The following is a 16,078-nucleotide window of genomic DNA, read 5'->3' as shown; positions in this document are numbered from 1 at the left end:
TTTGATTACAGAAGCAGGTTTGTCTTGGCTACTATCTAGGCTCTCAGTGTCTTGTATTGCCAAGAATTTTGCAGCACCTTCTGTGACAGAAAAGCTATTGCAGTAATACTCTATTTGAGCATACCATTTCCTGACTGACGACTTTTGGGCTATGCCGTCAGGTGGAGGGGTCCCGTTCGTGACAGCTTTAATTACCTTGAAGGGACCTCTCAAGATGATAGCTTGCTGCCGTGTGATCTTCTCTACTTCAATGAGAGCTAAGCTAACCACAAACAATCCTTTTTCCCAGGTAGTGTATCTTTTTTCAGCATCTTTAAAACCACGGGAAAAGAAGCTGACAGGCCTTGTTGGACCCTCAGGACCTCGCTGCCAGATGTGTATTGATAGTCCTGAGGAGGCAAATCCCCATTCTACTTGGAAAGGGTCTTTAGGGTGAATGGGCCCCAATGCCTGATGTGCAGTGGCTTCAAAAATCAGTAATTGGAGTGCTTCCTCCTGAGAAGGAGTCCAATCCCATTTGATTCCTTTTTTCAGTAAATTGTAAAGGGGCCTAGCAATGATTGAGAAATCTGGGATGTGTTTCCTCCAGAATACCAACAGTCCTAAGGCTTGCTGGAGGTCTTTTTTGTTTTCAGGCATTTTCATCTGCTCTAGAGAAGTTAAAGTGTCATGTGGGATGCATGTGCTGCCAGATCTCCACCAAATTCCCAGGAATTTTACTTCCTGAGAAGGCTTTTGAATTTTCTCTGAGGGAATCTTTAAATCAAGGCTCTCCAGATGAGAGATTATATTCTGCTGGAGATCCCCCACCTCCTTAATTTCCTCTCCTCCTACCAAAATGTCATCAATGTATTGGTACACAGCTACAGTGTCAGGTTTAGGTATTTTTTCTAATTCCTTAGCTAAAGCATGGTGTGCTAGTGTTGGAGAGTGTTTGTATCCCTGAGGGAGTCTGGTGAATGTGTACTGTTGTCCCCTCCCATGTGAATGCAAAGCGATCCATGTCTTCTGGCTGTATAGGTATCATGAAGAACATGTCTTTGACATCTATGGTTGCCATGATTGTGTGAGCTTTTTCTTGTATTGATGTTATTAGTTCAGCTAAATTTGGCACTGCTGCAGTCAGAGGGTCAGTGTTGGCATTCAGCCTACGGTAATCAACTGTAAGCCTCCACTTCCCGTTAGGCTTTCGGACTGGCCACACGGGTGAATTGTATGGGGAGTGTGTGTTAATAATTATTCCTTGATCACGCAATTCCTGAATAACTGGTTTGATGCCTTCTCTAGCTCCAGAAGGCAAGGGATACTGTTTCACATTGATTGTTTTACTGTAAGGCAGTGCGGGTGCGGTCTGAAGCAGTCTAATGTTAAGTGGCGGAGTGCCAAAAGACCACAAGAAACCCTCGGTGTCTTCCCACTGCCTTCCTGAGAGGACATCTATCCCTAGCAGATTATTCAGTATGTCCCCAATTACCGTTTTGACAACCAATTGATTTTCTTCTCCAGGGAGTGTTATTTTGACTAAAGCAATATTCATGGGTTCTATGGTTCCTAAAGCATTAAGAACGCAGCATTGCCTTTTTGTTGGAACAACTCCGCACTTCTGGGCATCTCTGTGTGTTAGTGCAGAAATCTGGGCTCCCGTATCAACAATGTAGGTTACTAGAACTTTTTTGGGGCCCGTAATTGCTGTAATTAACATGTCTCCTGGTTTATTTTTTGTGAGCATTCGTAAGTAAACCCAACCTCCACCCCTTCGCTCACCTGTAAGCGGTGGAGATACTAGTTTCCTGAAAGCTCTGTTGGTGAAGATTCACTGTTTGTGTTTTGGGGTACGGGCGGGTGGGCAGTTATGTTGCTTAGGCTCTGTGAAAGAAGTTGCGAAAGGGTTACTTCCGGCTTACTGCTGGTGCTTTTCAGGAGACACGCAGCCAGGGTTTCACTGTCCAAGTTCTGTGAAAGAAACTGAGAAAGAGTTAATTTTGGGTCACTGGCTGTGTTCTGCGGGAGAGGCTGAGACGCAGCCTCACTGCCCAGGTTACGAGGGAGAAACTGGGGAAGGGTTAACTTTGGCTCATTGCCTGTGTTCTGTGTGAAAGACTGTGATGTATTGTGTGTACTGAACTGTGTATTGGTAGGAGTATTTGTTAGTTTCTGGTGAGGGAGGGGGATCGGGGCACTGGGCTGGGTATTTGTTTTTCTAAAATTCCAGTTAGTTATTATTTTCTGCAATTTTTCAAGTGGTAGACCATCCATTATGTCCCGGGGAACCCCTTTCTTTATTCCCAGCATCCACCAGCGTTGTCTGTTGTAAATCTGTTTCCCTGGTTCTGTGTTTTCAGTGTTAGGGGTTCCCATAAACCGGACACCTTTTGCTTTTTCTGATTTTTCTTCCAGGGTTTTTACAGGCCCATACTGTCTGCAATAGTTTGTTAAATAAACTGCTACCTCACTCCATGTCCAAATCTTGCGGCTGCTGCTAGATGTGTCAGATGGTGTTGTGGGTGTCTGTGTTGGTGTATAGGGTGAAGGTGCAGTGTCAGTGGACTCAGACTGATCAGTGGAGTTGTTAAGAAATCTTTCTAGTCTATCTATTGGGCTTAGAGCCATAACTGTTTTTTGAATAGTGATTGCTGTTGATTTCAATGTTTCTGGAAGCCCACGAATTAAAGGGGTCATAATTTCAGGCTTCACAGGCAATTGCATTGGGGATTCAAAACCAGGAATTAATTTTTTCTCATGAATCATTTGCAAACATGCAGCTTTTTGTACACTTTCTAGGATTTGGTCAGGGGTAGTGGCAATTGCTAAGGGATCACCCCTTTCCAGGGGATTTATTCCCCCAGCCCAATAGGCTGCACGTTGTGTTAGAGACCAGGCATCACGCTTATCTCCTGTTGTTAGGAAAACACCATGTCCCCAGTAACCACTGGCCTCTTGTTCAGTTAACTTAATCTGGTCTCCGCCAGTGAGGGACACACGGAACACATACTCCGTTTCTGATTCGTGGGGGAGGCGACCGAATTCCTTTTTTAGTTTAGCTAATTCGGTAGCACTGAATGGTGTTTGTTTGGTTGTTATGTGGGGATCCATGTCTTCATCATTAATGTAATTGTATTCAGTTTTAATAAAAGGTCTCAAATGAGGACAACAATTTTCCCCACAATTTTTAACTGTTTCAGATTCTTTGTAAGAATAGTTTTGTTTTGCTGCCTCAATTTCTTTGTAAGGATAAATCTTTTTAATGGAAGGTGTTACCTTTTCTTCCTCCTCTGTAGAGGAGTTGATTTTGTGTATGGTTTTGGTGTGTTCTTCCCTAAGAGCAGCTCGCAGCTTGTAAATTTCATTTCTGTCCTCATTTAACTGTTTTTGCAAAATTCCAACCAAATTTTGAAGGGAATCTATAATTACCATTTCCTCAGTTCTCCGTTTACAGCGGTTTTCTATGGCTGCAGTAAGACATGCTCCAAGGACTGAGCAAAGAATGCTTTTATTTTTACCCATTTTGAATTTTGATTCATGTTGCAGAGAACATATTCTATCAATGATGTTTTCCAAATTGAACCAATTGTTTTCTGCCCAATTTTCTCCGCCAGATGACGGTTTGGCATTGTGTTTAGCAAGCAACGTGTAAAAATCAGCTTTTGCTTTAGGATCGAGATTTTCACTCATTTTGTGTGAAGGGACTAGGACTATACCAGGGAGCTAATTTGCTAACTCAAGTTACACAGACTTTTTGTTCCACTCTGTCTCCCTAGATAGCTGAAGAAACCAAATCTATCTGGAAGGCACTGTTTTAATTGCTTCAGATTGTCCCTTCCTTTCCAGACAGTCTAGATACACACACTCATACACACACACAAATATTTATTTTGTGAGGGGACCAGAAACCTAGAACAGGGAAAAAGCCACTCAGCCTTCGCTGGGTCGCCCCTCGCTCCCTGTGTAGGTGAAGGGACAATATCTGTCTAAAAGGCACTGCTTAATTACTTCAAGTCTGCCCCTTCCCTTTTAGACAGTCCAGGTACACAAAATAAAAAATACAGCAGTAAAAAACAGTAACAGGTTCAAATTCAGCTCAAATACAACAGTAACAGGTTCAGATTCAACTCAAATACAACAACAACAACAGTATCAATATCAATATCAGTAACAGCATCAATATCAAGATCAGGAGAAGTATCAGTGTCAGTGTCCGTGCCAGTAAGATCAGTAACAAAAGTGACAGTAACAGTTTCCCCTGTTTTGCACCGAAAAACCTTTTGTGTCAATTCCGGAGCCTGTGTGCTCAATCGAGCGTGAGATTTGGCTTTGGTGTATGCAGTCTGCAAGAGGTTACAGACTACACAAAACCTGCAAAATCTCACTGGCTATGGAATCCTGTCCGTGACGCCAATTATGTGAAGGTCCGCCCGAAGTGAACGGGTGACGAATAATTTTTGGGTGCAAAAATAACCAACAAAGGCACAGGGGTTTGCAGTAGCAAATCAACAAGATGGAATTTATTGATAATAACCACAGTTTAATATGCATTGGTTAGAGGATCCGGGGAAGAGAAGGATAGAATAAGGAAAAAGGAAGGAGAGAAGGTCAGGGAATGGGGTATAGCTACCAAGACGTGATGCCTTCGGGGTCCCGCCGCCGATGCTCGCTGGTACACGTCTTGGGGAGACTCTCGGAGAGGCAGTCGAACCGAACCCCAGATATACTGTTCTTGGTTGGGGGAAGGGTGGCCGCAATTAGGTTTCCATGGAGGGGAAAAGTCCATTGTTTTCATGGCCGAATGCTCCCAGGTACGTCTACTCTGGGCAGTTCTCCCCCTTCCCTGAGTTGGGAGGGGGTACAGTCCCAGTCTCTGGAAGGAGGTGTCCAGGGGGGTGCCATGGGGGTGCCAATAGGGTGCCAGAGGGGTTCTTGGTTCTTTGATGAGGGGGTTCGCATTTCAGTTGGTCTGTCAAGGTGGTTGAAGACAGGCAAGAGGGGTCTTCTCTTGGAGCGGGGGGGGAAGCCACCCCAGAGCTCAGTCCAGCCAGGCCTGAAGTTTGGAAGAAAGCCCAGTTCCATTGTTCAGAACAGGGCAGCATGCCCCTTCGAGTACAGCATGGCATGTTCTGCAGACACCATCTGTAAACGCACTAAATACGCATGAGACTCTCTTTCCCAACTGGCTCAACAGTTTTTAACCCTTCGGTGGTCCTTTTCTCATGACAATTGTGAGGCAAAAACTGAAGGATTTCCGGATGGACTTCCACACAGGCTCGGCTGCCTCCTGCCCTGGCACCTGCTGGGCTGCAGCCTCCTCCAGGCCTTGGCACAGGGACGCGGGTGCTGCGCCCTGGGCTGTGGGGCCATGTCCGTGTCTGCTGCTCTCCAGGCTTCTCAGGAAACCCTGCTTTGTGTGGCCGAGTTCCTGAAGAGGACAGATCTTGAAAGACTGGTGAAGAACCAGAATCTGTGGAAGTTCAGCAAGTGCCTGGTAAGGACAGCCTGCAAGCCCCAGCCTCAGCCCGGAGAAGCTCCCTGAGCGCGGCGCTCAGTGTGCGGGGCGGGCAGCTGTGGCCCTGCCCGCTGCTGCACCCAGAGGCCGCGCGGGCTCTGCTCCCGGCTGCCGGGGGAGCCCCGGCCCAGCGGGGCTGCGGGGCGGCACAGCGGCTCCCCGGGCAGCAGCCGGCCCTCTGCCCCCCCCCTTGGGAGCCCGGCGCCGGCGGCTGCCGGCCGCGCCTCAGGGCTGTGCGGGCAGGGGAGGCCGGGGCTGAGCCCGCGCCAACCCTTCCCTCCTGCTGCTCTAAGCAGCTGGCAGAGGACACGAGCCGAGCGGCCGAGCACCTACGCCGGGCCCTGCCCTACTTGCAGAGCCCACAGGAGCCCCTGCGAGCGGCGGCCATCAGGTTCATGGGTGAGCCACGAGCCCGCGCTCCCTCCCCGGCCCGCCGCAGCTCGGCCCCAGGCCGGCCTGCTGCCCCGGCAGCGCCAGACGGGCCCGGCGCCGTAGAGCCCCGCCTGGCCCGGGCATTGCTGCCGCCGCTCTCTGGCAGCCGTGCCCTGGAGCGGCAGCGTGCGGCAAGGGCCGGGCTGAGCCCTGCCGGGCCAGCAGCCCGTGTGGCCACAGCGCCGGCAGCGCCGCTGGCAGGGAGCTGTGCTGCCGGCGCCGTGACAGGCTCTGTGTTCACAGGCATGGCCGCGCGGCACCTGAGGGGGAAGAAGGAAGAGCTCCGGCTCATCTGCACTGGTGAGTGAGGCAGCAGCGGGCTGGCAGCAGGGGCTGCCGGGGCAGCTGCAAGCCCTGCCCTGGCTGTGGAGGGCTCTGCTCCCTGTGCAGACCAGGGCCAGCGTGGGCAGAGCACACAGAGATTTCAGGGCCACCTGGGCGATTCGTGGCCAGCAGCTTTGGGCTGTTCCCGTTGGTCCCTGCTCCCTCCTGGCCATGGCTAGAGCTGGCTGGGATGGCCCTGGCCGGGGGCTCTCCTCGGCTACCCGCAGATCCAGGATCTGACCGTGGCTCTGTTCCTTTCTCTTTCAGCCCTTGAACACCTGACAGAAGACACCAGCAGTGCCGTGTCGGACCTGGCACGTCAAACATTGTATGTCCTCCAGGCCCTGCAGAGGGAGCGATATTCTGTCTTCCAGAGGGTGCAAGAACATCTCTGCTGGGCATGGAGGACACGGCCTCGTCTGTCGCCGCTTGGCTGGCTGCGCTGCTGGAGCTCTGCAGAGAGCTGATGCCTCTTTCTGCTGAGGCCACCCGAGTCAGCGGGAATTTTCCTTTTCTTTCAGATTGTTCTTTTCTTTTTTTGTTTCTTCATTAGTATATGAATATAGAGTGTGTTATAATACACAGACTCCCAGGAGCTTTCTTTTGCTGCGCAGGGTCTGCAGGGCATAGGGGAAGAGGGGGAAAAGGGTGCCCTGGCTCAGCAACCTGCCCAGGTGTGCAGTGTTGCAGGGGAAATGGCCACAAGCCCCTTGGCCTGTGGTGGTTCTGCAGAAGCCCTTGTGCTGGTGACAGAGCGGGTGGGCAGGGGCCGGGGCTGTGGGGACCCCTGTGAGAGCGGTGCCCAAAGATGGCCACAAGCCCTGTGTGTCGAAGGAAGGAGACCTGGACATCAATTGATCATCACAGGCCCAATTTTATTGATCAGTACGGCGGGTTAAATACAGTTCGTAATGAACTTCATGCATATTGCACAAGTTGAGCTCAGGATTGGTTAGTTACATATCAGCAGCTACACCTACTTTTACATTCCTATGGTCCTACTTTTGATACTTTCTACATATTCTTAGGAGATATTCAGGACTAATCTCTACTCCCTATCCTCATGTTGCAGCAAGGTCACTGATTGCTAATTGCTGACATCTTCTTTCAGCCTGCTGGCTGCTGATTTCCCTCTCTTAGCTTAACCAGCGGCATTATGTCAGCATGGCCTTTCTCAGCTAACCAACTATTAATAAAGCTCTCCACATTTCCCCCGTTTTCTTCTTGATCAAGGAAATTAGTTTGCCAAGTTTTTTCTATTGTACGGCTGACCATGTTTTGAATACAATTAAAGATACAAAGCAAAATAAGCAAAAACAGTAAAATTACACCCAGCAGTCCTATAGCATAGATCACAAGGTTCCTCAGCCATGGTCCAAGTCCTAAGCTTTTAAGCCATTCGTCAATTCCTAAACCTTCTTCTTCCTTGAGATTGTGAAGTCCCTGTTGCAATTCTTTTATCTTAGTGTGAATGGACACCGAATGATCAGACAGATTCATGTAACACATTCCCTCAAATTCTTCACATCCATGTCCTTGTGCTAAGAGCAAAAAATCTATGGCAGCTCTATTTTGCAAAACAGCATGGTTAACACTCTGCACATCTGCGGTTAGCATGTCTAGAATTTGTGATGTCTTGTTCAGCTCATCCTTTGCCCAGCACCCTAATTTCTTTGCTAAATTCATAGCCTTATTGGCAGATCCTCCTGGTAAGATAGTTGAAACAACCACCTGTTTGAATGTGCCCCAAAACTGTGGATCTCCTATCGAGCTGCAGTCTAAGTCATGTATGCTACCTCTCTTTCTGTTTGAATTTTGATCCAGCTGCATTAGCAAGGACATATTAGGATGAAACAATGACAATTTTCCCAAATAACAGGGTCCACCCTGTGGTCTAGCTGGTATGCCATTTCACGCCCTGTCTCCACAAATTAAAAATATTCCTGTGGGTAATTTCATTGGTGCCGTGATCTTTGTGCTGTTACATTTACTGTAATGCTGCAGAGATTCCACTCACATTCAGGAATGAATCTAGGGTGGCCCATGTTTCTTTTGGTCGGTTTGAAAATTTAAAGCTAAACCATCCACCAGCTGTAGTGTTAGACAGACTGGCGTTGGTACTGCCAATAAGATCCAATTCCTCAGGAGGAGAATGCAAAGAGGTGTCGAGTGATTGGATCAGTAAACATTGACAATAGCCATCACTCTTACCTGCAGTATATCCTTGTTGCCCTGGCAATTTGATATTTGACATGCTAGGCATACATAAGGTCTGATTTTTTATCAAACTGCAAAATTCTCCAGGAGACCATACCGGAAGTCCCACCAGGCATGTTCGAAATGGGTTAGTGACTCCTCCAAGACTAAGACAAAGTGATGATTCGTTAATTTGCTTAGCAAGTGTTACCCATAAATTTTCTCTTGGCTGACTAAAACGTGTTATTTCTACTGCTTCACTTATTACATCATTGAGCAATATAACAAGAACAAACCTCATTTTTCCTTCTGCTTGCTTTGTTTTTTCTTTCTCCACTGTCTTTTCCCTGGTTTGTTAGATTGTCTATTGTAAGGCTGAATCAATTTTTGAATACAATGATCTAATTCTAAATCAGCATCTTTGATTACAGGTATAGCGTGAGATAAGTTTGAAGGCAAATCAGCTTTACAGCGAGCTGCTATGATACGTGAGGCTTTAGTAATTTCAAATATTTTAAGTATTTCCTGCAACTTCCACCTAAGATATGCTATAATTGCTTGTTCTGCACTCTCAAAAAGCTGTAATCCTGTCCGTCCTGGCAGGCCAGTACTTTGTTCAAGAGCTCTAACCCAGATAGAATTTCGAATCCACTTTCCAAAACAAGATAAACACCATAAATATCCTATTGACCTTTGTGAATACCAATAAACCTGATTACAATTCGCACAATGCAAGGCTACCCATGCATAGCACTTATCATTATCCCTTTTGCAAACATAACAAGGAAGTGAATGTAAGTAAGGACCAGTATAAAAATCTGTCTCTTCAATCCAATGCAACCAATTCAATGGTGGTGATTGCAAAGCTTCTTTAGCTTTTTTACTATATGAGGCTAATAGCTCAAGGTCTTTCTTTAACACAAGACGTATTTTATTTTGCAATCATAGTTCTTGTTCATTATCTTCCTCAACAACTATATCCTCCCGAGGGTCCCACAACTGTAAAAGTGTCCTAATCATAGAAAATTAATTAGCAATCGCCAATAGCCTTATTTACACAAGGTCGTTCCCTTTTTTGCCTTCCTTTTCTTATCTATCTTCAATCTTGCTGCTCCTATTGTTGCTGGTCCTGCCACTTGCAAACTCAGTTTCTGCAATTCTTCAATGCAGTAGTCTAGTGCCCTTTCAGGATTTCCCTTGAAGGGCCCTACAACTGAGCGCTGTGTTAAAGGTACTACTTTCCTACACCTTACAGAGACTATGCGTGATCTACTTTGAATCTTAATTCTCTTCACGACACATTGTACTTCCCATCGATAATAAGCAAGAATTTTCTGTTCAGGAGACTCATAAAGACTTAGAGCTATATACGCATTTTGCCCTGTTTGTCTCCTTAATTCATTTTGCCAACTTTCACTCCACCGGTGCTCATGTTCACAAGTGTGACACCACAAATCCCACAATAATGATTGTTCTAACCAAAAAGTTCTATCACAACCCCCACAACGTAGGGCTATCCAGGCAGCACAATGTGGATCGTGACAGTCAAAGCAATGTTCCTTTGCTGGATTTGTTAAACAAAAAGTTGATAATGAGTCAATAAAACCAATCAGCTCCTGGGTTGTCCGACAGTAGTGTGTCAGTGTTCTGTCCACTGCTTTCAAGTATCCCTTCAGCTGTAGCAGTAGCGGTTGTAGGACCAGAAGCAGTTTCTTACCCAGTCGCTCCTTGTCCTCCTCCGTGAGGTGGTCCACCAAAGGCTGCATCAAAAGCAGGTTTAGTCCACTTAGCAGGCACCCACAGAGGCTCTGTAGGTGAGGAAACACAAAGATACCCCCGACCCCAATATAATACTTTTGCAGGTTTTTCCCATAATCCTGTACTGGGGTTCTTGTACCTAACCCAGACCTCTGTTTCCTTAGTACTTTCCTGACCTGACCTTGGATGATGTTTAATTGCAGGAGGGGTATCATCTTCCCCAAAAATACATAAATGATCAATTGCATACAACACCTTAGCCAGACATGCTTGTGGATCTCTCAAATCTTGATGTTTTTCAATATATTGCTTAAGGGTACCGTTTGCTCTTTCCACTATTGCCTGTCCAGTAGGGGAGTGTGGAATACCTGTCACATGCTTAACTGACCACTGATTCAAAAATTTTTGAACCCTAGCACTCACATAAGCTGGAGCATTATCCGTTTTGATACTTTTTGGAACTCCCATGACAGCGAAGCAACTTAACAGGTGTCTGATAACATGTATAGCTTTCTCTCCTGCCTGAGCCGTAGCCCATATGTAATGACTATACGTGTCTATAGTGACGTGCACACACTTGACTTTACCAAATCTGGCAAGATGTGTAACATCCATTTGCCATTTCTCATTTATTTCTAAACCCCGAGGATTAACTCCAGTGCCTAAACCTATTCCACCATTATGATAACTACATGTTGGACATGCTCTAACAATAGCTTTAGCTTCTGACAAACTCAATTCAAATTGCTTTGCTAATCCTTTTGCATTTTGATGATATCTACTATGTGCTTCTCTGGCCAATGTATGCTTATCAATAGGACAAGAGTTATCAATGGGTAGGGTAACCAATCTATCTGCACATTCATTTCCTTCTCCTAAACCTTCAGACCATTTATGGCTCCTGATATGAATCACAGAATACGCTGCATTTCTCTCCCGTAGAGCTTTCCTTAATTGTACCAACAACTCATACAATCGTTTATTATTCACTTCCTTAATTGCTGCTTCCTCTATTCGTTTGACTACTCCTGCAACGTACATAGAGTCTGTAACCACATTTAAAGACTCCTGTAAGTTGGATACTGCCCATACTACTGCCAACAATTCCAAAGTTTGTAAACTATCCACAGGGTCTGCTGTGATGATTTGATGTTTCCATTGTCCTTTTTCTTGCCAAGTGACAGCAGCACGCCTTAATTTATTTCCTGCATCGGTAAAGGCTGTAATAGCTCCTTCTATAGGGCGTTCTTCTCTCAAGGGTCGTGTAATCCAGTTCCATTCTGTCATCCATTGCAAAACTTTAGGCACTAATTTGCTGGTATCTACTTTTGCAGACGATGTCAATAATGCTTCCTGTAAATCCTTTGAATTAATCAGGTACCAGTCCAAGGTTTCTTTTTCCATAGGCAGTCTAATGGTAGCAGGTTCTCTACCATCCACTTCAAGAATTCTGAGACACCCCTTTTTGATTAATGCAGCCAATTGTTCAATTTTTGAACATATTGTTTTCTTATGCTGTAATGGTGGAGACAACCATTCCAACACCCGTATCTCCCCCGTTTTCTTTTGTTGTTGAGAGAGAGCACCAAGCAGGTGGCAAGGGCTATTCCAGATAGTAAGGTCAATAGGGTGGTCGAGTTGTCGACGAGACACGTACCCCTGTTGTACACAGTTACTGATTTGCTGCAAGGCATGACGATGCTCCTTTGTCAGGCATACAGGAGTAGTAGGGTCAACACCCTTTAACAAAGGCCTTAGGGCTTCTAACAAATGATTTGGTATTCCCACAATAGGTTTTAGCCACTGTAAATCTCCCAGCAACTTCTGTGCATCATGTAAAGTCTTAATGTCCAATTGTAATTCAAATTTTTGAGGTATCACTATTTGATCCATCAAAGTCCATCCCAAATATTTCCAGGGCCTTGTAGTTTGAATTTTCTCTGAAGCAATAACAAGTGAATATGCAGCAAGAGTATTTCTAATAATGTCAATCTGCAAAGAGGAAAATGGTTGTTGCTGTGCAAACAAAATATCGTCCATGTAATGATATATTATAGTCGCTGGCCATCTGCGACGTAGTGGCTGTAATGCTGCATCAACATAAAGCTGACATAAATCGGGGAATTCCGCATGCCCTGTGGAAGAGATATCCATTCAAATCTTTTATCTGGTTCTCCACGATTTATTGCTGGTAAAGTAAAGGCAAATCTCTTCGTATCATTAGGATGCAGGGCAATGGTGAAGAAACAATCCTTTAGGTCAATAATTAAGAGTGGCCAGTGTTCTGGAATCATAGTTGGATTTGGAAGACCAGGCTGTAAGGCTCCCATAGGTTCCATTTGGTCATTTACAGCCCGCAAATCATGTATTAAACGATATTTCCCTGATTTCTTTTTGATCACAAAAATAGGTGTATTCCAAGGGCTCGTGGAAAGTTGTAAATGTCCCTTTGAATATTGTTCCTCCACTAATTCATGAGCATGCATAAGGCTTTCCCCTTTTAGTGGCCATTGCTTAACCATCACCGGTGTATCTGTTTTCCAGGTGAGTGGAATGGGGAAAGTCCAAGCCATGGCAATTACCCCAAAGGGTGCTGATTAGTTAACACCACTCCCAATTGTGTTAAAATGTCCCTTCCAATTAAACAGGAGACTGTAGGAGGCAGTTGCACAACTGAAAACACAGCAGATATTTGTTGATCCTCAATGCACACAGACAAAGAAGGTGACCTGCTTGCCAATGTAAATCCTCCTACTCCTGTGAGCATGTTTGCTGATGGGAATAGAGGCCAATGTTGTGGCCATGCTTCTGGAGAAATAATGCTGGTATCTGCTCCTGTATCCAATAATCCATAAAGGGTTATGCTTTGATGCCCATAAGTAATTTTAACCTTTTGCTTTGGTCTATTTTGTAAATCCACAGTTAAAAGTGTAACACCAGTAGAGCCAAAACCTTTTTCATCCCGTGTTTGCCCAGCAAATGGTTGTATTCCCGATGTAATTTGTGATAGTGGTACCAATTGTGCAATACGTTGTCCTTTTGTTATTTTAATTGGAGGATAAAGGGTGTAAGCTATGATTTGTATTTCCCCTGTAAAGTCTGCATCAATAACTCCAGGCAAAACAAATAATTCCAACATAGTTGCAGAAGAGCGTCCTAATAATAATGCTCCACATGTTTGTCCATTTAATATAAGAGGACCCTTTACTCCAGTTGGTATTTTCTCAGGCCGATTCGTCATTAGTGTGACGTCTACTGCTGCTGATAAGTCCATACCGAGGCTCCCTGTTGTTGCGGGTTGCAGACAGGAGGTGGCAGCAATGTTGCGGCAGCTGGTGTCTCCCGTGTCACGGCGGCGACTTGTGTCTGGGCGCGGCCCCCGTGAAGCGCGCTCTGCTGATGGTTTCCCGACCGGCACCTACAAGCCGTAGTGTTGTGGGAGCTGGATCGGCAGTGTTGACACCAAATGCCAGTCGCATTGCAAGCTCGGTGTGTGTGTCCCTCATTGCCGCACCGGTAACACTTGATAAATGGCTTTGAACCTCCTTGCATGAATGAGCCACTTCGGAGAGGAGCAAGGGCAGCTAACACCTGATTCTGATTAGACTCTGCCTGCTTTTGTAACCCCAATCCTAATTCCTTTAGAGCTTCTACTATGAATGCCTGCAAAGCCGTTGGTATTAATGCCATTCGCTCTAATGCTTCCTCAATGGTCCAATTTGCTCCTAAAGTAGTTAACACTCTTTGGGTTGCTGGATTACTATTTTGCAAGGCACACTGCTTCAATAGCGCCCCCTTAAGGTAGTCTGCCACACCGGCCCGATCTATAGCAGTAGCTACGCTATCGATAAAATTTCCAAATGATTCTTCTCTACCTTGCTTAATGCCCATATAAGTTGGTAACCCTCCTGGCTCTTTAACCATATCTATTGCTGTACGGACTAATCGCATCGCTTCTCTAAGCTTATCTGGTCCCGATATCATCTGTGCCTCTGTACGCAAATATGCCCCTAAGCCCGTGAGCTCATCCACTGTTACCCCATGCAATGGGTCTCCCTGAGCCCGTTGTACAGCAACTGATTCATTTACTAACGCTTGCCAATGTGCATTAAACAATAACTGTTGATGTTCAGTGAATATTAAACGCACTATTCCTCTTAAGTCATTTGGGCATAAAATCTGAGTGTTAAAGAGATAATCTAACATTTGCTTAACAGGTTCACTTTTTACACCAAACTGACTAACCGTAGAACGTAGCTGGGCTAACAACTTCCAATCTAAGGGAGAATATGCTGCTACATTATGCATAAGGTTCCCTTATGCATCATACTGTGGTGTATATGTAACCGGACATGCAAGGCTAGAAGCTATTTCCACTGCCTCGCCATCCCCCATTTGCATTGCTTCTTTTGCTAAAGCAGCCCAAGCCTCCCTCCTTTGATTAGCCATTTCCCCCCATAGATCACGGTGTGCCCCTGGGATGGGAGCTGGCTCTTTGGGGGTGCTATGCTGCCGGCATTTCGGTGCAGACACCGAGTTTTCGCATGGGGAAAGCAGTAAAGCAGAGGCTGGCTCGCGTGGGGGAAGCGATCCCCCCGCCGGAGCTGACAGTGAAACCGGAGCTGGCTCGTGCGGAGCCGGCTCACGCGGGGGAAGCGGCCCCCCCACTGGAGCTGTAACCAGAGCCGGCTCGCTCGGGGGTAGCGGCGGAGGCAAAGCTGGTGGCGGAGGCGAAGCTGGCTTGCTCCCACCCCCACCATCTGACCCGCCTGAAGCCAGGGGCGGAGGCAAAGCTGGTTTGCTCTTACCTCCCCCATCCGACTCGCCTTCCCTCTCTGACAAGGGAGATGCAGACGGTTCCACTATATTTATAGGCAAATCTTCCATACCACTATGCTGGGGACCCTTAGGCATAAGTATCTTAGTTACAGAAAGGGCTAAAGGATCATCCTCACGACCATATCCTATATTCCTCTTATGAGCTTCTGTCGCCCTTTCTGCTGCCTTTCTCTCAGAGACCTGCTGAAGTAACGTATTATACACCACCCGCCATAACTTCCCGAATTTTTTAGCTGATTTGTCACCATCTAACATTGTATCCATTAATATTTCCCCAAACTTTTTCCACTCTGATAGCTCATGAACTGTGCGCAGGTTACTAAATATAACTATAGAATGGCTGTAAGCTAATAACCCCGGTAATTCCTTTTTTAAATCTATCTCTTTTACCCCTCGCCTTTCTAAATATGAGGAGAAGAGGTCGTATGCCGCTTGCCTATCCATACGTATTAATCAGTGCGCACTGTTTGCAGCTCCAGGCTCCTGCGGCACGTAGATGGCTTGAGTCACAGATGTGATCCTCAAGGGTGCTTTTAAAATCCCGGCTGCAGGGACCCTCACCCAACTTCCCGACCGTGGCGAGTTCCCTTTTTCTTTTTAATCCGAGAAAAAAGGACAGGGGTTCAACGTTGCCGCATCATTGCCCACAGCGGTGCTCACAGCGTTGATGCCCGCATTCTCCACCATTTGTCGAAGGAAGGAGACCAGGACATCAATTGATCATCACAGGCCCAATTTTATTGATCAGTATGGCGGGTTAAATACAGTTCGTAATGAACTTCATGCATATTGCAAAAGTTGAGCTCAGGATTGGTTAGTTACATATCAGCAGCTACACCTACTTTTACATTCCTATGATCCAACTTTTGATACTTTCTACATATTCCTAGGAAATATTCAGGACTAATCTCTACTCCCTTTCCTCATGTTGCAGCAAGGCCACTGATTGCTAATTGCTGACATCTTCTTTCAGCCTGCTGACTGCTGAACCTCTCAGCTTAACCAGCGGCATTATGTCAGCATGGACTTTCT

At 46.2% G+C, this 16,078-nt stretch overlaps 1 protein-coding gene across 1 annotated transcript in view; it reads right to left on the bottom strand.

Annotated features, from left to right (window-relative positions):
* LOC141731661 (uncharacterized) overlaps positions 1-15,733 on the bottom strand; it is a 31,741-nt gene extending 16,008 nt beyond the window's left edge. The window contains exons 1-4 of the mRNA XM_074558073.1: positions 15,680-15,733; positions 10,167-10,209; positions 2,549-3,272; positions 2,181-2,479 (exon numbers count right to left, since the gene is read on the bottom strand). Coding sequence (XP_074414174.1) covers positions 2,181-2,479; positions 2,549-3,272; positions 10,167-10,209; positions 15,680-15,733 — 1,120 coding nt within the window. The remainder of the gene's footprint in view (positions 1-2,180; positions 2,480-2,548; positions 3,273-10,166; positions 10,210-15,679) is intronic.
* Between the last annotated feature and the right edge of the window lie 345 nt (positions 15,734-16,078).

The sequence above is a fragment of the Zonotrichia albicollis genome, chromosome 24, assembly GCF_047830755.1.
Source record: "Zonotrichia albicollis isolate bZonAlb1 chromosome 24, bZonAlb1.hap1, whole genome shotgun sequence".
In the NCBI taxonomy this organism is placed as follows: domain Eukaryota; kingdom Metazoa; phylum Chordata; class Aves; order Passeriformes; family Passerellidae; genus Zonotrichia; species Zonotrichia albicollis.
This window is presented reverse-complemented; position numbering and strand designations above follow the sequence as displayed.